General features: G+C 45.1%; 1 protein-coding gene across 1 annotated transcript; it reads left to right on the plus strand.

Annotated features, from left to right (window-relative positions):
- Positions 1-1608: 1608 nt before the first annotated feature.
- On the plus strand, positions 1609-18798 carry LOC118373965 (uncharacterized). Its single transcript, XM_035760298.2, has 6 exons — positions 1609-1627; positions 4141-4225; positions 4466-4789; positions 5060-5165; positions 5312-5357; positions 18066-18798. Exons 1-6 carry the CDS (start codon positions 1625-1627, stop codon positions 18159-18161), a joined length of 660 nt encoding a protein of 219 aa, XP_035616191.1. The 5' UTR covers positions 1609-1624; the 3' UTR covers positions 18162-18798.
- The last annotated feature ends 7721 nt before the right edge of the window (positions 18799-26519 follow it).

Here is a 26519-nt window from a genome sequence, read left to right on the forward strand (position 1 = left end):
TTTGCTAGTTGCTAGCTATACATATAGTTAAATGGAGGCTGCTGAGGGGAGGATGGCTCACAATAATGTCTGGAATGGAGTAAATAGAATGGTATCAAACACGTGGTTTCCATGTGGTTCTCTCCAGGAGCTAGGGGTTCTGCCCAACACCCAGACGTGGATCCACTGGATGTCCTCCATTACCAACCACCCTCCAACTTTTCTTTACATCATCTACAGCTACTGTTGTTGTCATGTTGTCATTATCTGCTAAGAAAAGTTTCTTGCTCTATCATACTGGGCACATAATATGTGAGATATATGGTCCCACAGATGACAGTGCATGTCAGAGAAAAAAACAAGCCATGATGTCGAAGGATTTGTCAATAGAGCTCCGAGACAGGATTGTGTCGAGGCACAGATCTGGGGAAACAAGGTCCCCAAGAACACAGTGGCCTCCAGAGCACTCAGGACCGCAGACTGGAGCGATGGTTCGTCTTCCAACTGGACAACGACCCTAAGCACACAGCCAAGGCAACGCAGGAGTGGCTTCAGGACAAGTCTCTGAGTTTTTTATAGTTTTTTATATTTTTGCAAAAAAAAAACATGCTTTTGCTTTTTCATTGTCGGGTATTGTGTGTAGAATGATGAGGGGGAACAAAATATGTAATCCATTTTAGAATAAGTCGATAATGTAACAAAGTGGAAAAGTCAAGGGGTCTGAATACACTGTATATGTACCTATCATCTCACTTGTAGCACTGTCATACCACCACCCTTATCTTGGTCTTCCCCTCTTCATCCCCCTCCTCCCCTTCCCCCACACTCTTGCTGTTTCCTTTCTACCCCCTCTTTTTCTTGTAATAGAGACCTGTTTAAAGCATGTTAAACATGGTTGATGCAAGAGTCAAAACCACTATCTGTATGTGACGATAGAACTATGATGCATAGGTGGAGAATTTGATTTGAATCACAGAAAGTTTACATAAGTCAACTTTTATAGTTTACTTCAACGTTATGATTGTGTGTGTTTCTGTGGTTGTGTGAATGGTGTACTTAAGTGAACACGTTTACTGTTTGTTCCATGTGCATGACGTATGCATTACTTGCTGCCCGCTTACTGGCGAAACCTCAGGGTTTTCAGTAAGTGACAAACCGTTACTTCCTCTGACCTGAACCCATTAGCTCTCCACAGATGCCCATCTCTCTGTCAAAATCAAGGCAGCACCTGAATGGAATTGATGAGTGCATGTTCCAAAATGTAACCTCACACCCTTTATTTACACTGTGGTATTTCCTCAGAACACTGTTTCAAAGAAGAAAAAAACACACAGAAAAACATTCTCTCTCTCCCTCAGTCTTACACTCTCTCTCTACCCCCCTCTCTCTCTAAGACCACACAAACACATCCTGTATCAGTTTGACTACCCCAGCCACTCTTATGCATGATTGGCTCACACCTCTGTATGTTAGAATAACATAAAATTGTCAACAGTTATTTAGGACAGTACACACATAAACTAACAAAATAGCAAAACAAATAGTTCGCCATGGATCGCCTGAGTATATAGGCAGACTCTTGAGTTGATCATTTCTTCCCAAATGTAATGTCACGGCTGGCTGAAGGACTGGACCAAGGTGCAGCATGGTAAGTGTACATTTTCTCTTTATTAAAAAATGACGCCGACAAAACAAAGAACAAAAACCAAACCGTGAAGCTTTGGGCTATGTGTCCTGATCAAAGACAAAGTTAACTTCCCACAAAACAGGTGGGGGAAAAGTATGGTTCTCAATCAGAGACAACGATAGACAGCTGTCCCTGATTGAGAACCACACCCGGCCAAACACATAGAAATAGAAAATCATAGAACATAGAACATAGACTGCCCACCCAAATCACACCCTGACCAAACCAAAATAGAGACATAAAACGCTCTCTACGGTCAGGGCGTGACAGTACCCCCCCCCCCCAAAGGTGCGGACTCCGGCCGCAAAACCTGAACCTATAGGGGAGGGTCTGGGTGGGCATTTTTCCACGGTGGCGGCTCTGGCGAGGGACGTAGACCCCACTCCACCTCTGGCATGGCCCACTTAGGTGGCGCCTCTAGAGCGGGGACCCTCGTAGCGGGCCCCGGACAGGAGGGAGACTCTGGCAGCTCCGGACAGGAGGGAGACTCTGGCAGCTCCGGACAGGAGGGAGACTCTGGCAGCTCCGGACAGGAGGGAGACTCTGGCAGCTCCGGACAGGAGGGAGACTCTGGCAGCTCCGGACAGGAGGGAGACTCTGGCAGCTCCGGACAGGAGGGAGACTCTGGCAGCTCCGGACAGGAGGGAGACTCTGGCAGCTCCGGACAGGAGGGAGACTCTGACAGCTCCGGACAGGAGGGAGACTCTAGCAGCTCCGGACAGGAGGGAGACTCAGGACTCCCTGCGCTGGGGAGACACAGAGGAGACCTGGCTCTGGGAGCAGGCACAGGACTCACCGGGCTGGGGAGACATCCAGGAGGCCTCTTCCTTGGCCGAGGTACCGGATACCCTGGGCCGTGGAGGCGCACTGGTGGTCTCGAGCGCAGAGCTGACCCGTTCTGGCTGGATACCAGCTTCCACCCGGCAAATGCGGGACGCTGGCACCGAGCACACCGGCCTGTGAATGCTCCACCTCGACACTGTGAGCATCACCCCATAGCACGGGGCCTGACCAGTCCCATGCTCTCCACAGTAAGCATGGGGAGTTGGCTCAGGTCTGCTTCCTGACTCTGCCACACTCCCCGTGGAACCCGCCAAATGTTATTCAAAAATGACGCCGACAAAACAAAGAACAATAACCAAACCGTGAAGCTTTGGGCCATGTGCCCTGAACAAAGACATAGTTAACTTCCCACAAAACAGGTGGGGGAAAAGGGTACCTAAGTATGGTTCTCTATCAGAGACAACGATAGACAGCTGTCTCTGATTGAGAACCACACCCGGCCAAACACTTAGAAATAGAAAATCATAGAACATAGAACATAGACTGCCCACCCAAATCACACCCTGATCAAACCAAAATAGAGACATAAAACGCTCTCTACAGTCAGGGCGTGACATGTAAAGATCAAAAACAGAATCTAAATGGTCAAAAGCATTGAAAAACACCAAGTGATTTAATGTGATTGAGCCAATGTGAAACTGATCTTAATGTCATGTACTACATTCTACACTGAGGTAGTTCAGAATGTAGTATGTTCTGGGGTGTCAGACCTCTTACAGTTGCTGCACTTTATGTGGTTTATTTTATGAAATGACTGTGAGAGGTTAGATAGAAGGGCTTCAGATAATAAAACATTTAATATCATCTATTTCTATGGCTCAGACAGAGTGGCCAAGACAGGGCTCAAATCCCCATTACCACTAGGCCAGACTCCTGCGCTGAGGATTTACCCCAGTGTTTTACCCAAGAGGCTCAAACTTTTCTGTTTCCAACTGCCTGGGCTGGCACCCGTGTCTCACTGGGCCATGGCTTCGGCAGACCTGCTCAGACTTGGAGTCAAGGCAAGGCCCGGTGTACATTTCAGCTGGCATTTACATATCAATGTCTAACTGTGAATTTTACCACCTTCTCACAAAGCAACAGTCTTGAATGATGCAGAGGTTGATTCTGCTCACCACAAGTCTTTGGTGTTAGACTCCTGATGGAACACAATAACACTAGAGCTAACATGAACATAAAACACTGGTGACACCCTGGTGTGTGGTGGGTAAGTTCAGGTGGCAGGTGGGGGACAGGGGAAGCAGATTGCTGCTTAGTGGCTATTCAGCAGCCTGATGGTCTAGGGGAAGAAGCTATTGGCCAGTCTGACAGTTTTTGGGGACGGGATCATCGATGGGGAATGAGGCTTTGGATATGAAATCCACCTTGAAATCTAACTCTGAGCACACAGCAAATCACTCGGTAATAAAATGCTGAGCACCCGTGTGATGTCTCTGAGTTCAATGGCTGTGATGTTTCAGAGAAACTCACTTCTGTGCTTCTCTCTCACACGACCACTTCCTCTGTTCTCCATCCTCCTCAGACTACTGAAATGTTCATGACCCGCTCTCTCTGAGTTCCTGGTTAGCTAGCTGTGACACTGATCTCAGACTCTGACGTTCCACTCCACTCTGTCCATTTCTCTCTGTCAGTCAGCTCTGTCTAATATCATCATGGAAACTCTCCTGTCCTGGGACCTGGTGTCTGTGGTCAGCATGCTGTTCCTTGTCTTTACAGGTAAGCTACAGTTGATGACCATAGTACAGTGTGTATGTGTGTGTGTCTGTGTGTGTACCTGCCTGCCTGCCTACCTGCCTACCTGTCTGTCTGTCTGTCTGTCTGTCTGTCTGTCTGTCTGTCTGTCTGTTTGTGTTTGATTTGCATTCTTATGACTTCTTAAAAGGATTTTAAAAATCTCACACTGTCCTTTAAAGTAAAGTACTTAAAACATTGTCTTTGTTGTTTTCTGTCCCATAGAGTCAGCAGGTGACTTAACAAAATATCTGAAAAACAAATCAGCTTCTTTGGGAGAAATTGTTACTTTGGTTTGCAATAACTCAGAGACGAATGCAACATACATCTGGAAGAAGGACACAGTTCTTATTTTCTCTCATAGTGACACACTGAATAAATCTGAAAGAACATTCACCTCTGACAGGATGAGTGTTGATCCACCTACAAAGCTGACTATCTTTAATGTAGAGTTAAATGACACCGGGAGCTACAGCTGTCAAATAACAGATGATCAAAGTGGTGTACGGACAATGGAGTGGAATTTGACCATCACTAATAACCTCACAGGTAATGGAAGTAATGTTCTGTTTATACTGTAACATGTGGAGAAGAAACTGTATTCTGTCATGCCAGATATACATTTCCAGAATTTTGACTTTAACAAAAATATAAATTATTGTGATAATTATTGCAAACCATCAATACTGAATGTTATAATGTTATTATTTGGTTATTATCTCCCAATTGTTTACTATATTGTTATAAAGCAAAGGAATATAACACTTGTTTTAGACTTGTCAACTCCTGAAAATCCCAATTGTTTCTGTCTTAACACAGATCATGCTGAATATAACCTACGGAGGTTATTGCTCTTCACAATTCCATCTGCTATTGGAGGAGTGGTTCTCTGCATTAACATCTGTTGTATGGTCTGGCTGTGTAGGTGAGTAGCTCAAAGTAGTGTACCTAAGAGCTCAGTTCAATCACATCTGCATTGCCTAAAGCACCGTGGTCTCATTTTGTATCTATTGTTGAGTAGGAGTTATATTTTCAATAAAATACCTAATTCAAGTTACTTTGTTTCTACAGGAAACGAAAACAGGAACAGACAAGTCATTGTGAGAAGCGCAAAGAGGTCAGTAGCTTAACTCAGATGGGTTGGGTTAAATGAGGAAGACACATTTCGGTTGAATGCATTCAGTTGTGCAACTAACTGACTAGGTAGCCCCTTCCCTTTCCATTCAACACTTGATCATTACTAAACAAAGTGGCTGTGTGACTTGTGTTTGTCCCACCAGTAGGATGCCTTTTCCTGTTTCTAAAACTCCCAATGTTCTGCTCATGTGTTTCTTTTACGCACTAAACACTTTGAGGCCTCCTGCTTATGTTTATGTTGTCTTGAAAATGTGCACAATGTAAGGTTTTAGAAAACGGGAAATGTCTTCCTGAGGGAGGAGCAAACATGCCTTTTCTGAAAGGTCAGGCTACGAATACAGTTTTAATGAATCTTTTTGATATTGCCAAATTTGTGGCTGTGGTAACTAGTGGAAATAAAACTTAGGATCCGAATCACATTCTGCCCACGTGTGATTTTACACGTAATTTCAAGCTTCTCACTTTACTCTATCAAATCAGATGTATTTATAAAGCCCTTTTTACATCAGATGTCACAAAGTGCTTAGACAGAAACCCAGCATAAATCCCAAACAGCAAGCAATGCAGATGTAGAAGCACGGTGTCTAGGAAAAACTCCCCATAAATGCAGGAACCTAGGAAGTAACCTAGAAAGGAACCAGGCTCCGAGGGGTGTCCAGTCCTCTTGTGGCTGTGCCGAGTGGAGATTATAAGTGTACAAGCCATTAAGGCCAGATAGTTCTTCAAGATGTTCAAACGTTCATTGATGACCAGCAGGGTCAAATAATAATTGTAGTAGTAGTAGAGCATGCAACAGGTCAGCACCTCAGGAGTAAATGTCAGTTGGCCGAACATTCAGAGGTCGAGCATTCAGAGGTCGAGAGGTCGAGAGAGAGGTCGAGAGAGAGAGGTCGAGAGAGAGAGAGAGAGAGAGAGAGAGAGAGAGAGAGAGAGAGAGAGAGAGAGAGAGAGAGAGAGAGAGAGAGAGAGAGAAGAGAGAGAGATAGAGAGGTAGAGAGAGAGAGAGAGGTCGACAGAGAGGGTAGAGAGAGAGAGAGTGAGAGGTAGAGAGAGAGAGAGAGAGAGAGAGAGAGAGAGAGAGGTAGAGAGAGGTCGAGAGAGAGGTTGAGAGAGAGAGGTAGAGAGAGAGAGAGAGAGAGAGAGAGAGAGAGAGGTAGAGAGAGAGAGGAGAGAGAGAGAGAGAGAGAGAGAGAGAGAGAGAGAGAGAGAGTAGAGAGAGAGAGAGAGAGAGAGAGAGAGAGAGAGGTAGAGAGAGAGAGTGAGAGAGAGAGAGGTTGAGAGAGAGAGGTAGAGAGAGAGAGAGAGAGAGAGAGAGAGAGAGAGAGAGAGAGAGAGAGAGAGAGAGAGAGAGAGAGAGAGAGTAGAGTCGAAAACATGCCAGGTAGTCCTGAGGCATGGTCCTGGGGCTCAGGTCCTCCTGGAGGGGGGAAGAGTTTGAGAGGAGACTTAGAGAGAACATATTTCAGTTCACACAGGACACCAGATAAGACTGGAGAATTTCACTTGATAGGACAAACTGACCATAGCCCCCCGGCACATAGACTACTGCAGCATAGTTACTGGAGGCTGAGACGGCGAAGCAGTCAGGATGTAACCCCACCCACTTTGCCAAATCACAGCCCCCACACCACTAGAGGGATATCAACAGACCAACAAGTTACTAACCTGAGACAAGGTTGAGTACAGCCCACAATGATTTGTTTACAAATTCTAGGGCATCTTGTGACCATAGCAAATGTGTAGGTATGTACGGCAGGACCAAATCGGAGAGATAGGTAGAGGCAAGTCCATGTAATGCTTTGTAAGTTAGCAGTAAAACCTTGACATCAGCCCTTGCCTTAGTAGGAAGCCAGTGTAGAGAGGCTAACACTGGAGTAATATGATACAATTTTGGGGTTATAGTCAAGATTCTAGCAGCCATATTTAGCACTAACTGAAGTTTATTTAGTAATGTATCCAGGTAGCCAGAGAGTAGAGCATTGCAGTAGTCTAATCTAGAAGTGACAAAAGCATTAGATTTTATGCACCATTTTTGGACAACAAGTTTCAGATTTTTGCTATGTTACGAAGATGGAAAAAAGCTCCCCTTGAAATTTTCTTGATTAAGTTCGCCAAAAGAGAGATCAGAGTAAGGCCGAGGTCCTTCACAGTATTATTTGAGACTACTGTACAACCATCAACATTAACTGTCAGATGAAACAGCAGATATCTTTGTTTCTTGGGACCTAGAACTATCAATGTCTTTCAATAATGACAGGAATGGAGGTCTTTATTCCAGTGAGATTGCGAAAGTGAACACCACCATGTTTAGTTTTGCCTGACCAAGTTCGAGGCACAGACACCACGACCAGCCTGCTCATTAGGCAGGATTAGGCAGGCGCTTATGGTGGCAGATTGACCAGGGCTGCATTTTCTGAGCTAAACTGATCAAGACGCACGTCCAACAACAACACATTAAACCTCATAATTCTGCCCCAAAATAATGACAATTTCTCTCAACCAGTGGCGTATGGGCTTTTTAGGTGAGCAGTGCCCAATTTGTCAAAAGCAGGGGGCGCAACATATTTTGCTTGTCCATTCCCAGCTCTCCTCTCCAGGGTGCTGTTGGAGAGATCCCTCTCTACAGCGCTCCACCAACATTCTGTCAAAAAAATGATCCAATATAAATCATGTAGCAGCTGTAGGATATGGTAGAAAGAGTATGTGGCCTTTTCTGGGGCGGCAGATCGCCTAGTGGTTAGAGCGTTGGGCCAGTAACTGAAAGGTTGCTAGATTGAATCACCGAGCTGACATGGTAAACATCTGTGTTCTGCCCCTGAAAGAGGCAGTTAACCCACTGTTCCTAGACCAGATAACCCACTGTTCCTAGACCAGTTAACCCACGGTTCCTAGACCAGTTAACCCACTGTTCCTAGACCAGTTAACCCACTGTTCCTAGGCCGTCATTGTAAATTAGAATTTGTTCTTAACTGACTTGCCTACTTAAATAAAGGTTAAATACCTTTTACAAATGTATTAATTCTGTAGCCTACAGGCTGGAGATAAAATGTATGACAATGTAATGACACCGACACTTTTGCCAAATTCAGGTTTCTCTAAACGGCACTCAGTCAACTAAAACATTTGCTGTCATGTTAACAAACAACATATCCTGAAAACAGGACATGTCAAACTAAAATGGACAATATGGAACGGACAATCACAACTGCTGTCTAGGAGTTTCACACCGTTGTCATGATCAGTGGTTTCAAGTTTGTTTCCTTAAATTTTTTATCATAGCGAAAATGAAAATACTTATGCATTTCCTAGGCTCGCGATAACTCCTCATAAAGCTGGGTATCTGATATTCAGAGTTTAAATAGGCAAATTGATTAGTCACAGAAATCAGGACTAATAAAGCCAATGAAATGGCCTGTTTTAGGCTACACCTCATTGAGCACGGACCAACGCCTTTTGGATGTCTTTTTTTGGTGCAGTTATTTTTTGGTCTGGCCTATGGTGGTAGAACGGCAAGGACCGGCCCAGAAAGACACGGTTTCAATGGGGAAAGCTGAGCTAACTACAGTGACTGTGCTAGTGGCGGACTCCACAAAGCAGCAAGGCTGGCTAACACCCTGCTGATTGGCTTGCACCATCATGTGGAGCTAGAGGAGTCAGAAGAGGCTACTCACCCTATTCTGAACTGTCAACCAATTTTTATCATGATGATTTAGCCTATGAACAGCTGAAAGAACATTCCAAAAACATATACACTGAGTGTACAAAACATTAGGAACGCCTGCTCTTTCCATGACATAAACTGACCAGATTAATCCAGGTTAAATCCACTTCAATGTAGATGAAGGGGAGGAGACAGGTTAAAACTTCTTATGGCTAGGTGGCAGTATTGAGTAGCTTGGATGAATAAGGTGCCCAGAGTAAACTGCCTGCTACTCAGGCTCAGAAGCTAAGATATGCATAGTTAGTAGATCTGGATGGAAAACACTCAGAAGTTTCTAAAACTGTTTGAATGATGTCTGTGAGTATAACAGGACTCATATGGCAGGCAAAAACCTGAGAAGAAATCCAACCAGGAAGTGGGAAATCTGAGGTTCGTAGTTTTTCAACTCTTTGCCTATCCAAGACACAGTGGAAATTTGGTCCGATTGCACTTCCTAATGCTTCCACTAGATGTCAACAGTCTTCAGAACCTTGTTTGAGGCTTCTACTGTAAAGTGGGGGAGAAAGGGAGCTTTTTGACAAAGAGGTCTGCCAGAGTGCCATGATCTCATTCGGGCGCGCTCCCGTGAGGTGTAGCTGCGTTCCATTGCATTTCTGAAGACAAAGGAATTCTCCGGTTGAAACATTACTGAAGATTTATGATAAAAACATCCTAAAGATTGATTCCATGTTTCTATGAACTGTAACGGAAATGTTTTTACTTTTCGTCTGGCCTGCAAGTCGTGAAAATTCATTTGTGAACTAAACGCGCAAATAAAAAGGAGTTATTTGGACATAAATGATGGACTTTATTGAACAAAACAATAATTTATTGTGGAACTGGGATCTTACCGAAGAGCTCAGTGACTTTCAACGTGGCACGTTCCAACATGTCCGTTTATCACATTTCTGCCATGCTAGAGCTGCCCTGGTCAACTGTAAGTGCTATTATTGTTAAGAGGAAACCACGGTAAGAAAGATTACAATAAGAGTATTTGTTACCGTAAAATGCCTATAACGATGGCGTTCTATGACCCCAACAAGCGTCCAGGGTCTCGTCTGAACAGCCTATCTGCCAACTTCTGTCTGTTTGTAGCAGTTTGGGCTACACACTAATATGACCCCTCTGTGGGAAGTTGAGACTCTCATGAACATGTTGGTTGTTTTTTTATTACGCACACAGGCCTCACAAGACTCGCCTGAAGGTCCCCTGGTACCCATAGCCACGGAACGTAGTTTGAGGTGGGGGTGATGCAATGTTTTTACCGACGGGGTGGGAGGGAGGAGGGGTTGCAGATATTTTGTTTTTCCCCACTCTGAAGATGTTTATTGGTCCACTAAAACAGGACAAGTAAAGACCCAGTGCACTACTTTTGTGATGTTTTTTTTAAACTAAATGTATTTGAGTGTTTTGTAACTTGAGTCTGCTAATTATCTTTACGACAGTTAATCTGATAATACTTTGTGGAATATAGAAATACTTGCTCTGATATACTGTATGTTTTCCAGTTTCTTGAAGTACTTTGCAAAGGCAACCTGTTTCTATGTGAAAACTGAAACAATCTATTAATTCCTTTTCCATTTTAGTAGACGGTCTTATCCAGAGAAACTTACAATAGCGAGTGCATACATGTGCATACGTCTTTGTACTGGTACCCCATGGGAATAAGCCCACAACAGTAGAATTGCAAGCGACATGCTCTACCAACTGAGCCACAACATAACATCATAACATAACATCATCACAAACCACTTGACTTCTTCATGGTGATGGAAAGTCTATAAGTGTCACGTTCTGACCTTTATTTCCTTTCTTTTATCTTTATTTAGTATGGTCAGGGCGTGACTTGGGGTGTGTGTTTTTCTATGTTGAGGTTTTGTGTTCGGCCTAGTATGGTTCTCAATCAGAGGCAGGTGTCGTTAGTTGTCTCTGATTGAGAATCATACTTAGGTAGCCTGGGTTTCACTTTTGAGTTGTGGGTGTTTGTTTCCGTGTGAGTGTTTGTTGCCACACGCTACTGTTTCGGTTTCGTTCACTTCACGTTTATTGTTTTGTAGTGTTCAGTTTATGTCTTTAAATAAACATTATGGACACTTACCACGCTGCGCATTGGTCCTCCAATCCTTCTCGCTACTCCTCCTCAGAAGAGGAGGAAGAATGCCTTTACAATAGGTACAAACCTAGATGACCAACCTACTATACACAATGCTTAATTTAGGATTAAAGAAGTGCAAGAGCTCTCTTTGTCCAAGTCGGTCCATTAGACTTTGTTCACCAAAATACACAAATTACATTATGCAATAAAGACCTCTGATTATTCACTGTTAAGGGTTCATACACATTTTTCATGACTTATACCACATTTTCATGACCATTATTATAGCCTTCATGAAAAAGTAACCCCTCTTTGGGATCGGTGTACCGATAGCGTTCCACTTTGACAACATCCGGTGAAATTGCAGAGCATGAAATTCAAAATACAAAAATCGTAATATTAAAATACAAGTGTCTTATATCGTTTAACCGCGTTGTCAGATTTCAAAAAGGCTTTACTGTGAAAGCATACCATGTGATTATCTGAGGACAGCGCCCCACATCAAAATACTTTTTCAAACCAGACCAGGTGTCACAAATTCCCAAATAGCAATAAAATAAATCACTTACTTTTGAAGATCTTCATCTGTTTGCAATACCAAGGGTCCCAGCTACACAATGAATGGTCGTTTTGTTCGATAAAGTCCTTCTTTATATCCCAAAAGGTCAGTTTAGTAGGCGCCATCAATTTCAGTAATCCACTCGTTCAACATGTATACAAACAAATCCAAAAAGTTACCGGTAAAGTTCGTCCAAACAAGTCAAACGATATTTCTAATTAATCCTCAGGTACTCTAATATCTAAATAAACTATAAATTTGAAGATGGAGAATAGTATGTTCAATAGAGAAGATAAATAACGAAGAGCTGTCACACCCTGACCATAGTTTGCTTTGTATGATTCTATGTTTTGGTTGGTCAGGGTGTGATCTGAGTGGGCATTCTATGTTGGATGTCTTGTTTGTCTATTTCTATGTCTGGCCTGATATGGTTCTCAATCAGAGGCAGGTGTTAGTCATTGTCTCTGATTGGGAACCATATTTAGGTAGCCTGGGTTTCACTGTGTGTTTGTGGGTGATTGTTTCTGTCTCTGTGTTTTGCACCAGATAGGACTGTTTTAGGTTTTCGCACGTTTGTTGGTTTTGTTAGTTTATTCGTGTACAGTTTCTTTAGTAAAGTACAATGAATAACAACCACGCAGCATTTTGGTCCGCCTCTACTTCTCCTAAAGAAAACCGTTACAGAATCACCCACCACAACAGGACCAAGCGGCGTGGTAACGGGCAGCAGCAGGAGCAGCGCGAGAGAGACTTCTGGACATGGGAGGAGGAATTGGAAGGAAAAGGTCCCTGGGCACAGCCTGGAGAATATCGCCGCCCTAAAGAAGAGCTGGAGGTGGAGAAGGCGGAGAGGCGCTGGTATGAGGAGGCAGCACGGCGGCGTGGATGGAAGCCCGAGAGCCAGCCCCCAAAATGTATTGGGGGGCACACAGGAAGTGTGGCGAAGCCAGGTAGGAGACCTGCGCCAACTTCCTGTGCTTACCGGAGGGCGAGAGAGACCGGGCAGGCACCGTGTTATGCTGTGAAGTGCACGGTGTCCCCAGTGCGGGTGCATAGCCCGGTGCGGTACATTCCAGCTCCGCGTATCGGCCGGGCTAGAGTGGGCATCGAGCCAAGTGCCATGAAGCCGGCTCTACGCATCTTGTCTCCAGTGCGTCTCCTTGGGCCGGCTTACATGGCACCAGCCTTGTGCACGGTGTCCCCGGTTCGCCTGCATAGCCCAGTGCGGGCTATTCCACCTCGCCGCACTGGCAGGGCGACCAGGACCATTCAACCGGGTAAGGTTGGGCAGGCTCGGTGCTCAAGAGCTCCAGTGCGCCTGCACGGTCCGGTCTATCCGTCACCACCTCCACGCACCAGCCCTCCGGTGGCAGCCCCCCGCACCAGGCTGTCTCTCCGGCTCATCCTTACAGGGGCTCCCGCCTGTCCAGCGCTGCTGGAGCCTTCCTCCTCTCCAGCGCTGCCGGAGTCTCCCGCCTGTCCGGCGCTGCTGCCGGAGTCTCCCGCCTGTCTGGCCCTCTGTCCCGAGCTGCCGCCCCTCTGTCCCGAGCTGCCGCCCCTCTGTCCCGAGCTGCTGCCCCTCAGTCCAGTGGGGTCATTAAGTAGGGTTGCCGTAGCTAGGAGGCCACGGAAGCGGACAAAGTGGGGGACTAAGACTACGGTGAAGTGGGGGCCACGTCCAGCACCAGAGCCGCCACCGCGGACAGATGCCCACCCAGACCCTCCGCAATAGGTGCAGGTTTTGCGGCCGGAGTCCGCACCTTGGGGGGGTACTGTCACACCCTGACCATAGTTTGCTTTGCTTTTGCATTTTGATCCGCCTCTACTTCACCTAAAGAAAACCGTTACAAGAGCGCGCACCTCATTCACGCGCGCAACAAGACTAGTTTTCTGATGAGAGACACCTTGGAAAAAGTACAACTACTTGCTCATTAAAAAAAATAAACAAGCCTCAAACCCTTTCTAAAAACTTGACATCTAGTGGAAGCCATAGGAACTGCAATCTGGGTCCTATCTATTTGTTTTTCCAATAGGCTATCATTGAAATGTGATGGATGGAGTTTCCTCTTGTTCTCGCCTGCAATATCAGTTCTGTAATACTCACATACATTATTTTCACAGTTTTAGAAACTTCAGAGTGTTTTCTATCCAATGTTATATGTATATCCTAGTTTCTGGGCCTGAGTAACAGGCAGTTTACTTTGGGTACGTCATTCATCCGAACTTCCGAACACTCCGCCCGAGCCTTAAGATGCTTAAGAAGGCTGCAGTGTCTGATCCCATGTAGGCCTACCATCTCCTGCCGTTGTGCCCTTGATCAAGGCACTTAACCCCCCACAAAGTATAACTGCACTGTTAGTCACATATTGTCAACATGTGGTCAACCCACCACCTGGAGAGCTCCGGGGTGTGCAGACTTGGATTTTGATGCAGCCCTGAAACACCCAAGTTCAATCTGATGTTTAGGCTACCATGTGATTGGACCAGGGCCTGTACACGCAGTAGCTGTCCTGGAAGAGGGTTGCCACCCTTGATATAAAATATTGCAACATTATAACCAAATACTCTCAATGAATCAGGGATCAAATGGAGAAGGTACGCTACTTCAAAGCAAGGTGTCTAACTGTTTAGGCTCAAATATTCATATTTCAGGGGAGATCTATGCACAGCAAGTTATTTGTCAGTTAAGATATTTATAGAATATATTTTTTGTCTCAATTGCTTGGCTACGGTTTAATAGAGGGGAATACCAGCTTTCCATCTGTACAGATTACAGATTTATTTAGGCTATAGTACCAGTGGAAAGGCGACAATTACATGAATGCTTAGTTAGCTTTAGTTAACTGGGGAGATAACTGCTACACATTGTTTTGAATTGGCTATATAGTTAGTATGTTGTTCTTCATTATTTTATACCTGCTGCTAAGATGTTGTGCTCTTTCTCCTTGGGCAATGGCCCATTCGAGCTGGCATACACACAACCCACACAGACAGGTACTGAAGGGTCATTCCGATAATGGCTGATGTCGATTTTTAAGACATTGATCATATTTAAAAGTGTGCCTCCATTAATTAAATTAGCAAAAATGTAAAAACTAATTTCAATGACTTTTCATGTCCTTACTAACGCTAATTTGACCTAATTTTACACAGCGCATCATACGCATTCAGCCTACTGTCACACACAAATTCACAGACTATCAGCAAATAAACTTGAAGAAAGCAGAATCAGGAAATGAACGCCCACTCTCCATTGCAATTCAATGCAGATCCCGCCTTCATTCCGCTTTGATCAATCTTTTTTTGCCTCAGTGTGTGAATCTAGGTCGGCAATAGGCTACTTTGTTAATAGAGAAGCTGGTACACAATTCCCCCAAAATTAGAAGTGCCTGTATGGCACTCTGGTCAGCTCCGGCCCAAGTTAAGCACTGACAATACAGTAATGTACATTTAGATTAAGTGATTTGTAAGGATGGTAAATTAATATGGCACAAAGGTTGTCTGAATGGACAATCCAGTTCCGCACTCGACTGTCAAACTTAAAATCCAACTCCAGAGACTCGGAGAGAAAGAAACTAGTTTGTTCCTGCATGGCACCACTCTTAGTGAGTAGTGGCGCAACAAGAGCTTTCCAAGAGGACTGAGAATACAGTAGGAGCCTACAATAGGGAAAAACAACAACTTTCATTCAGCAATGGGGTGAAATACTCAACAAATATTCTTTAGATTTAATGTTATTAATCGTTGAACATGTGTCGAAGGAAGTGAAAGGAGTTGAAGTTAAGATTAGCGAACATGAGGTTATAATGAAGGAGATTCTAGGCCCAGTCCATTGGGAAATAAAGAGACTTTCTGCAAGCAACAAAGATCAAGAAATATCAATGAGATACAGAGGACTACCAGCTCAACCAGGTGTACGCATGGAAAGGCTCAAGGACAGGAGCACGGAGAGGCCAACGTAGGGACGCACCACTGATCGGGTGACGCAGAAACGCAGCTTCGGGAGGACATGGAAACTTGGACACAGAGGCATCCACTGAGAGCGAATTCTCTACAGACAGTGACTCCAGCTACCATGACACACAGTCGTTTTCTTTTAGCCCGGAAGCAACACAATGCTCCACGAAAGAAAATAAACGATGTAGGAGAGGCAATCGATCGAAGAGGAGACCAGGAACACAGGTCGTGGACATGGAGCAACAGCAGGACACGGTAATTAACCTCTCCAAAAAAGACCTTACTGAGGCTCAAGTTTCAGTCGTATCTAAGGGCCTCTCTTTTGTACCTACATGTACAAATAAACAATTCGATAGGAAAGTAGATCTGTTTAAATTATTTCGCAAGATAAATTTAAGCATGTGTTTTTGCAAAACACTGTTTCGGGCCTAGAAACACATCAAAGAACTGGTACCCATTTTCAGCCCAAACGCATATTCTGTCCTATGGTTAACAACTCCTCGATTGATACCTATTGTAGGTTAGTCGAACAAGAAGCCATGTCAGTATATACGAGACAAACAAACCACATTCAGAAGAACCTCACTAGAACAGAAGAACAGGCACTTAATGAATTAATGAAAGATTAATCTTTGGTTATTAAACATGCAGATAAGAGGGTGCTAAGAGGGTATTTTCAGCTCTTTCCAGAGATGTTCGATCGGGTTCAAGTCCGAGCTCTGGCTTGGCCACTCATGGACATTCAGATACTTGTCCAGAAGCCACTCTTGCGTTGTCTTGACTGTGTGCTTAGGGTCATTGTCCTGTTGGAAGGTAAACCTTTGACCCACTCTGAGGTCCTGAGCGCTCTGGAGCAGGTTTTCATCTAGGATTTTGCTCCGTTCATCCTTCCTTCGATCCCGACACTAGTCTCCCAGTCCCTGCCGCTGAAAAACATCCCCACAGCATGATGCTGCCACCACCATGCTTCACCATAGAGATGACATTTGGCATTCAGGTCAAAGAGTTCAATCTTGGTTTCATGGTACCAGAGAATCTTGTTCCTCATGGTCTGAGTCCATTAGGTGCCTTTTGGCAAACTCCAAATGGGCAGTCATGTGCCTTTTACTGAGGAGTGGCTTCCGCCTGGCCACTCTACCATGAAGGCCTTATTGGTGGAGTGCTGCAGAGATGGTTGTCCTTCTGGAAGGTTCTCCCATCTCTACAGAGGAACTCTGGAGCTCTGTCAGAGTGACCATCAGGTTCTTGGTCATCTCCCTGACCAATGGCCTTCTCCCTCGATTTCTCAGTTTGGCTGAGCGGCCAGCTCTAGGAAGTCTTGGTGGTTCAAAACTTCATCCATTCAAGAATGATGGAGGCCAATGTGTTCTTGGGGACCTGCAATGCTGCAGAAATGCTTTTGTACCCTTCCCCAGATCTGCGCCTTGACACAAACCCGTCTCAGAGCTCTAAGGACAATTCCTTCGACATCTAGGCTTGGTTTTTGCTCTGAAATGCATTGTCAACTGTGGGACCTTATATAGACAGGTGTGTGCCTCTCCAAATCATGTCCAATCAGTCCACAGGTGGACTCCAATCAAGTTGTAGAAACATCTTAAGAATGATCAATTGGAACAGGATGCACCTGAGCTTACTTTCAAATCTCATAGAAAACCTGTGTAAATTAGGTATTTCAATATTTTTTCCCCAATACATTTGCAAAAATTTCTAAAAGCTGTTTTCGCTTTGTCATTATCAGGTATTGTGTGTAGGTTGATGAGAAAAACATTGAATTAAATCAATTTTAGAATAAGGAAGGCTGCGACGTAACAAAATGTGGAAAAAGTCAAAGGGTCTGAATACTTTCTGAATGCACTGTACAGGACAGACACTGTGGCTGGATTTACAACAAGTGTATCTTTAAAATGGTGTAAAATACTTGTATGCTTGAGGAATTTTCATTATGAGATTGTTGTTTTGAATTTGGCTCCCTGCACTTTCACTGGCTGTTTGCGAGGGATGCTTACCGTCCCACATATCCCAGAGAGGTTATTAATCAGTACTGTCTCCACTCTCATCTCTACTCTCCTTTTGTCTCACATCTTTTCTTGCTCCCTGATGTCTCTCCTGTTTTCACCTCTTCTCTCATTTTTATTTATATTTAAAAAATGTATTTAACTAGGCAAGTCAGTTAAGAACAAATTCTTATTTAAAATAATGGCGTGGGAACAGTGGGTTAACTGCCTTGATCAGGGGCAGAACGACAGATTTTTACCTTGTCAGCTCGGGGATTAGATCTAGCAACCTTTCGGTTAGCGGCCCAACGCTCTAACCACTAAGCTACCTGCTGCCCTCAATGATCTCTTCTCTCTCCACTCCTCTCTTCTCTCCCCTACAGGAGAGCAATGCCCAGTCTGATGGTCACACTGCCAGAAGAGAACAACACCAGCGGAGTCAATACTTTGAAAGACTCAACTCAGTCTACGGACAGTAGTAATCACACAGCAGTTACTTAACATGCCAAAAAAAGAGTCAAGTATCATAGACGGGTTAGCTGACAAGGTCACGACAACAAAGAGCATGCTTCAATGAGGAAGAAGTCCATGTGTAGTTGTGATTCTGGATGACCAGATAACTAGCAACATTGACAAGAAGCTGCTCTGTGGGAATCTTAGGTGGTTCATTTCAGCTTGTTGTGTCTAGTTAGTGATACTGTGATGGAACATTTTCTGTTTGTGCTTTTCTAATAACCAATTTCTGTGCTCATGCAAGTGACTGATTGAAACATGCAGAGGAGGAATCCTCACTATCAGTATGCAATTTGGCAGTACACCCAGAACCGTGTTTTGAGAACTAAAGGGAAATCTTAGTTTCAAGGTCTCAGCTTGGAGAAAGGAAGCCTCTTAAGGTATTGGTCAGTCACATGCATGAACCAAACGTTAATTATGAATTAATTATGAATAATAAATAAGCTAAATAATGCAAATATAACTTGTCTGTGTGAGCAGTATATAAGAGAACTAACGGGACTGGCCCGGTTAAGCTCACTTCAGACCGACACTTTATGCATCTAAGTTTGACTGGGACGTCTTCAGCGTGCTGTAAATAAACAATGCTTCATTTAAGATTGACTTCAAGTGTCCCTGTGTATAATTTCCATGACAATGCCATATCTTGTTTTGAAGTGTTTTGACTGATGTCACATCTAGCTAATATGGCAAAAATGTGCTAGCTAGCTAAACAACAACTGTAACAGCGTATTTGAGAGACAACAAGTGCTCAATGTGCAAATGTATTTATGTTTCCAATGGTAACACTTTACCCCCAGCGGCATACCACGTTATGACACCCTCATAACCATATCATAATATGTCATAACAACTGACATAACGTGTCATATCCTGTCATTATATGGTCATAACATTGTCATGACCCATATTTGTACACCTGTTGTGACGCATATTGCATTATTTGATGGCTGGTTGGTTATGAGATTTACAAGAGTGTCAAAACCCACATTTATTCAAATGTATTTTTTCCCTGCCAAGAAGTTTCTGTTCGTTTTAAAGGTTATTCTTGTCCTTTGTTGTTATTGTAAATAATAATTTACATTCATGTTTTTTAAAATCATATTTTAAATCATTTGCAAAAAATACACTTCAAGACGCTGTCATGAAGCATTATGACCATCCTGTGTCACTTTACTTGGACTAAGAAAATAGACTTTATGACACTGTCAAGAAGCATTATGAACATCAGAATCATATAAGCCTGATAGGCCTGTCATGTACTGAACAAAAATATAAACGCAAGATGTAAAATGTTGGTCCCATGTTTCATGAGCTGAAATAAAAGATCCCTCAAATGTTCCATATACACAAAAAGCATATTTGTCTAAACATATTCTGCACAAATTTGTTTACATCCCTGTTATTGAGCATTCCTCCTTTGTCAAGATAGAGTAGAGTAGGCCAGAAGGCTAAACTGGATAACCTAACCTCTATCAAAATAAAAAGATGGCGGAACCGCAAAAGTTCTTCTGTGCAAAGGTGTTTATTTACAAGTGATTCCGGAACAAAAAAACAACAGTACTGCCATCAACGTCTACCTTATGGGACAGCTTAAAAACAATGCTGCCCCAACCACAGCTCAATCCAAAAATGCCTTTTCATGACTGAAAGAGAGGCTCCTTTTGTAGGGCTAGCCCCTCCCCTCAGAACAATTAACCCTAATTAATTAATCAATTAACAATACAAACCTACATTTTCCATGAACTAAACATACTAAAGGATATACATTGCAACACGGTTTTAAACAATATCACAACATAACATTTACAACATTACATCACTACTGACAATATCTTTCAATATGCCCATATGCATTAATGAGCCATTTGGGACAGGCACTATAAAGCCAACCCAATTCCCTTAGCTCGGGTCCTTTTCCAGCATACCCGGAAGCTACAGAGATGGAGAGAGAGGAACAGAACAAACAAACAATGCGCTCATCCACAACATTGATAAGTATAATAATTATTGTATCTCTCAAATATGAACATTGACAAGTGTGAAATGCATGCACCAAGACAGAAGTTAATTTGTGTGTCGACCCACATTGTTAACTTATCTCATAATGGCGCAGGGAGGAGTGATGAATATGTGTGTGTGTTAAACAACCAAATGCTGCCCGCGGCCAGTGACGGACTTCTACGTCACATTACCTTCCTCCTCTCCTGAAGCGACCATGTACGGGAGCCTTGATAGGTAGTCCGCAGTAACGTTCTCTTTTCCTGCCTTGTGACGGACACAGAACCTGAAGGGCTGGAGCTCCAGATACCACCTGGTCACACGAGAATTCCGGTCCTTCATGGTCTGGATCCAGGTCAGTGCTCTGTGGTCCGTGTGCAGGTCAAATTCCCTCCCAAGAAGGTAGTAACGGAGGCTATCCAGGGCCCACTTTATAGCCAGGCACTCCTTTTCGATTGTAGAATACCTGGTTTCCCTGGGCAACAGCTTCCGACTCAGGTACAGCACAGGAAGCTCTCCTCTTGGCTCCCCTTGGGCCAGTACAGCTCCAATTCCTACAGCCGAAGCGTCCACCTGCACGAGAAATCTCTTCTGAAAATCAGGGGTCTGGAGAACAGGGAATGAGCACAGTCGTTTTTTCAGTGTCATGAAGGCTTCCTCACACTCCTCAGTCCACTTCACAGGGTTGCTGGCCCCCTTCGAAGTGAGGTTGGTCAGAGGGACAGCGATGGTCGAAAACTGTGGAATGAATCTCCGGTACCACCCTGCCAGACCTAGGAAGGACTTCACCTGTTTCTTGGTTCTGGGTTGAGGGCTATTCCTGATGGACTCCACTTTCTCCACCTGAGGCCGAACTTCACCCTTACCCAGCTGGTAACCCAGGTACTTTGTCTCCTGTTTCGCCCACTCACACTTCAGGAGGTTAAGCGTGAGGCCTGCTTCATGGATCTTCCCCAGGACTCTACTAAGATGCTGTATGTGCTCCTCCCAGTAGTGGCTGTAGATCACCACGTCGTCCAAGTAAGCAGCACAGTAATCGTCACAGTCCTGGAGGACCTTGTCCATCAGCCTCTGGAAAGTCGCAGGGGCCCCATGAAGGCCAAACGGCATGACCTTGAACTGGAACAGGCCCATTGGCGTCCGGAATGCAGTGTAGGCCTTGGATTGTTCATCCAGGGGCACCTGCCAGTACCCTTTGCAGAGATCCAATGTGGTGATGTAATGAGCTCTACCTATTCTCTCCAGTAAGTCGTCAATGCGGGGCATGGGATAGGCATCAAACTGGGAGATGGCATTCACCTTACGGAAGTCCATGCAGACGCGCAAAGAGCCATCCTTCTTTGGGACAATGACAATAGGGCTGCTCCATTCACTTGAAGATGGCTCGACAACATCCATCTCTATCATGGTGTGGACCTCTTCCTTGAGGGCTACCACCAGCCTCTCAGGCACACGGTAAGGATGCTGGCGGACAGGGTTCTGGCCAGGTTTCAAACGAATGACGTGTTCTAGGACTTTGGTTCTTCCTGGTCTCTGACTGAAGAGGGCCGGATACTTGCCAAACAGCTGCTTCAGCTCATCTTGCTTGTCTTCTTCCAGGTGAGCCAGTATGACTTCTGCTCGTTCTTTCCATGCCTCTGTGACCCCATCCGACTCATCCTCTTCTACTCTGCGGACCAGAAAGGACTTTCCTTTGGAGAGTTCCTCTCTCTCCTCCCAGGCCTTGAGAAGGTTCACATGGTAGGTTTGCTTCTTCTTACCCTTGTCCGGGTGCAGCACCTCGTAGGTCACTGGGCCCATCTTCCTCCCGATTAGGTACGGTCCTTGCCATTGCGCAAGGAGCTTGCTGGTAGACGAGGGAAGGAGGAGCAGGACTTTCTGTCCTGGCTCAAACTCTCTGTGGCGAGCGTGCTGGTCATAGCCTCTCTTCTGGGCCTTCTGAGCTTGCTGAAGGTTTGCTCTAGCTTCCTCTCGGTACCGTTCCAACCTATCTCGCATCTGGAGGACATACTGGACAATCCGCTGACCTGAGGTAGCTACTGGGGAACCTTTCCAGCACTTCTTCAGCAGGTCCAGTGGTCCTTGCACTGGCCGTCCATAGAGGAGTTCGAATGGCGAGAAACCTGTCGATGCCTGAGGCACCTCCCTGTAAGCAAAAAGCAGAAAGGGTAACCACTTATCCCAGTCTTTACCAGTGTCAGCCACAAACTTCCTCAGCATGTTCTTGAGCGTTTGATTGAATCTCTCTACGAGCCCATCCGTTTGGGGATGGTAGGGAGTAGTCCTCAAGCCTTTAATGCCCAGCTGTCGGTGGAGTTGAACCATCAGTTGCGAGGTGAAGTTTGTCCCTTGGTCCGTCAGGATTTCATCTGGGATTCCTACACGAGAGAAGAGCTGAACAAGAGCACTGATTATTTTTGGAGTGGTTATGGAACGGAGTGGGAAGGCTTCTGGGAACCGGGTGGCATAGTCACAGATCACCAATATATACTTGTAACCTGCACTACTCTTCTCCAAGGGTCCAACAATGTCCATTGCAATTCTCTTGAATGGGGTAGAGATAACAGGCAGTGAACATAGAGGAGCCCGTTCAGACCTACGGACAGCACTGGTTTTCTGGCACGTGGGGCATGATTTGCAGTATTTTTGTACATCAGTATACATGGAGGGCCAAAAGAAACGGGAGCCTAGCCTAAGATAGGTCTTATGTTGCCCTAGATGGCCTGCCCATGGAACTGTATGTGCAAGGTTGAGAACAAGTGGTCTACAGGTAGATGGCACCACCAACTTCCTGCTATCTGCCTCTGACCCAAGGTAGAGTATGTGGTTGTCTACTGTGTAAATCTCCCCACATGAAGATTGACTGTCCCCAGCTAAGGCCTTGTCAAACAAACATTTCAAGGTTGCGTCAGACTTCTGCAGTGTAGCAAAATTTTGTGGAACATCCCATTGCACCTCTAACCCAGACACATCAGCAACAGGTACAGGGGTTCCCACATACTTCTCAAGACGCCGCTGGCGGCGGGACTTTCTGGGCCCTTTGGTTCCCCCCTCGCACAGACTATCACACAAGTCAGGCAGAGGTTGTAAACCAGCTTTGGCCTGGGCACGAGTGACAACTGAACATGCCATCTGAACATCAGACTGGCAAACTGACTGCTCATATAGCTGACCCCCCACACTTCCCAACAGATCAGAGAGTACAGGCACATCCCTCCCCAAAATCATCTCAAAAGGTAGCTTCTCCATTACCCCAACTTTGAGGAGGTATTTCTGACCCTGAATCTCAACTGTGAGCTCAGCTGTGGGCTGCTGTGACTGATCACCATGGACACATTGGATCAGTGTCTGATGACCATAATCAATATCATTAACAGGTACATTACCTTTTCTGATCAATGACAGGGAACTGCCGGTGTCAATCATTGCAGTAAGACTTTTACCATTCACTTTTACAGGTACCAAGCATGACCCTTCCCGAGTCTGTCTATTCTGAACACCATCCCCCTCTCTGGGTACATAACAGTAACCTGAGAGCTTGGATTTACATAGCGGACACATTGAAGCTTTGTGCCCCTGCTGCCGGCAGTAAAAACAGGTCAGACCCCTCCCATCAGAGCGAACTGCATGATCCCTTACCTCCCTCCCAGACACATAACCCCCAGAGTTACCTCCACAATCTCTGGTGTTTCTGATGTCCCTTGTGTCTCTGAGACTCCTTGGAGCGGGTGCTGCAGGTGGTGGTGGGCCCCCTTTACGTGCATTAAGATACTGCAGTGCAAGCTTGGCCGCCATAAGCCCGTCCTTGGGCTCGTGCTCTCGGACCCAGGTTCGAATGTCGTGTGGTAGAACTTGTAGAAGTTGCTCGAGGATGATGACCTCCCCGATTTCGTCCTGTGTCTTCTCCCCCGGTTGAACCCATCGTCGGTAGAGACCCTTGAGACGGTGGTACGTCTCTGTCGGCGACTCACCCGATGGCGTTGATGCAGCTCTGAAGCGTTGACGGTAGGTTTCCGGTGAGATGTCAAACTTCACCAGCAGCGCCTCCTTCAAGCCCTTGTAGACATTGGACAGCCCCTCATCCATTGCTGTGTAAGCCTCTCAGGCCTTGCCCGTCAGCAATGGCACAAGCCTGCAGGCCCACTCTACCTCAGGCCACTGCCACGTCTTAGCCATGCGCTCAAACCTCAGCAGGTAGTTTTCAATGTCCTCCCCCTGCTGGTATGAGGGAATCTTTGGCTCCTTCCTCAGGAATGCTGGAAGATGGACGTTAACACTGCTGGACTGGTCTCCTGGTGCTGGCCTCATTACTGCTTGGGGTGCCTCCTGTGGAGTTGAAGTCCCTGCTGCATCGAGCCCTTGTCGTCCTGGTGTTGGAAGACCCAATCTTGGGCTCTCACTGACGAGTTCCGCCTGGTGGGGAGCTGTGAGGATAGATTGGCGTAGGCCACGTAACTCCTGCTTGAGGTCTTCGTCCCTCCTCTCAAGGCAGGTGAAAAGTTGCTGAAAAAGGGTTACCATGGTTGGGTGTGGTTCTGGTCCCCCAACTGCTCCTTCAGTCAGCAGCTCACCCAGTTCTGGTTGTCTTTGGCCCCGCGGTCGGGCTGCTAGTTTCTCATACTTGACCGCTTCTTCACCAGACGATTCCATGGTATTCCACCCCGGTTCAACTTCAGGTACCTTTTCTGACAGTTGATGCTGTTGCTGAGAACGCAATCCTGTACGCATTCCTTTACCTCTCTTGTTGGAATTCACTGATTTGCGGTACGCCATCCCACCATATGTCACGTAGAGTAGGCCAGAAGGCTAAACTGGATAACCTAACCTCTATCAAAATAAAAAGATGGCGGAACCGCAAAAGTTCTTCTGTGCAAAGGTGTTTATTTACAAGTGATTCCGGAACAAAAAAACAACAGTACTGCCATCAACGTCTACCTTATGGGACAGCTTAAAAACAATGCTGCCCCAACCACAGCTCAATCCAAAAATGCCTTTTCATGACTGAAAGAGAGGCTCCTTTTGTAGGGCTAGCCCCTCCCCTCAGAACAATTAACCCTAATTAATTAATCAATTAACAATACAAACCTACATTTTCCATGAACTAAACATACTAAAGGATATACATTGCAACACGGTTTTAAACAATATCACAACATAACATTTACAACATTACATCACTACTGACAATATCTTTCAATATGCCCATATGCATTAATGAGCCATTTGGGAAAGGCACTATAAAGCCAACCCAATTCCCTTAGCTCGGGTCCTTTTCCAGCATACCCGGAAGCTACAGAGATGGAGAGAGAGGAACAGAACAAACAAACAATGCGCTCATCCACAACATTGATAAGTATAATAATTATTGTATCTCTCAAATATGAACATTGACAAGTGTGAAATGCATGCACCAAGACAGAAGTTAATTTGTGTGTCGACCCACATTGTTAACTTATCTCATAATGGCGCAGGGAGGAGTGATGAATATGTGTGTGCGTTAAACAACCAAATGCTGCCCGCGGCCAGTGACGGACTTCTACGTCACATCCATCCACCTGACAGGTGTGGCATATCAAGATGTTAATAACTAGCAGGTTTCTGGATAGCAGTTTAAGGCCTAGGTAAAATGAGTTGCATGTTGGATATTCGTTTTTCTCTTATCAATAGCTATTGAACCAAGAATGCCATTACTTTGAAAATGGTATATTCTGAATCAGGGGACAAAGGAGACCAATCCATAGCTTTTTAGGAATTTGTGATTAGTTTCTCAATTTTTAGTAGCTCTAAAACCAAGAGTGCCATCACTATGAAAATTAGATATTGCAACAAGAGTTACTATAGTTTATGTTTTCTGTTAGCCCAGTGTCACGTCCTGACCATAGTTTGCTTTGTATGTTTATATGTTTTGTTTGGTCAGGGTGTGATCTGAGTGGGCATTCTATGTTGTATGTCTAGTTTGTCTGTTTCTGTGTTTGGCCTGATATGGTTCTCAATCAGAGGCAGGTGTTAGTCATTGTCTCTGATTGGGAACCATATTTAAGGTAGCCTGTTTTGTCATTGTGGGTTGTGGGTGATTGTCTATGTTAGTTGCTTGTGTCAGCACAGTTCTTATAGCTTCATGGTCGTTTTTCATTTATTGTTTTGTATTCAGTGCTTTCTTGAATTAAAATATCATCATGAACACATAACACGCTGCATTTTGGTCCACTTCTTATGACGATCGTGACAGAATCACCCACCACAAAAGGACCAAGCGGTGTGGTAATGGGCAGCAGCAGCAGCAGCGATGTCAGGATTTCTGGACATGGGAGCGAGATCTGGAC

The sequence above is a fragment of the Oncorhynchus keta genome, chromosome 34 (assembly GCF_023373465.1).
Source record: "Oncorhynchus keta strain PuntledgeMale-10-30-2019 chromosome 34, Oket_V2, whole genome shotgun sequence".
NCBI classification, from domain to species: domain Eukaryota; kingdom Metazoa; phylum Chordata; class Actinopteri; order Salmoniformes; family Salmonidae; genus Oncorhynchus; species Oncorhynchus keta.

Bases quoted from the DNA above. Each gene is read 5' to 3' on its own strand.
- LOC118373965 (XM_035760298.2), top strand. The intron at 5,166-5,311 runs GTGAGTAGCTCA...TTGTTTCTACAG, and splicing joins TGTATGGTCTGGCTGTGTAG to GAAACGAAAACAGGAACAGA. The intron at 5,358-18,065 runs GTCAGTAGCTTA...TCTCCCCTACAG, and splicing joins ATTGTGAGAAGCGCAAAGAG to GAGAGCAATGCCCAGTCTGA.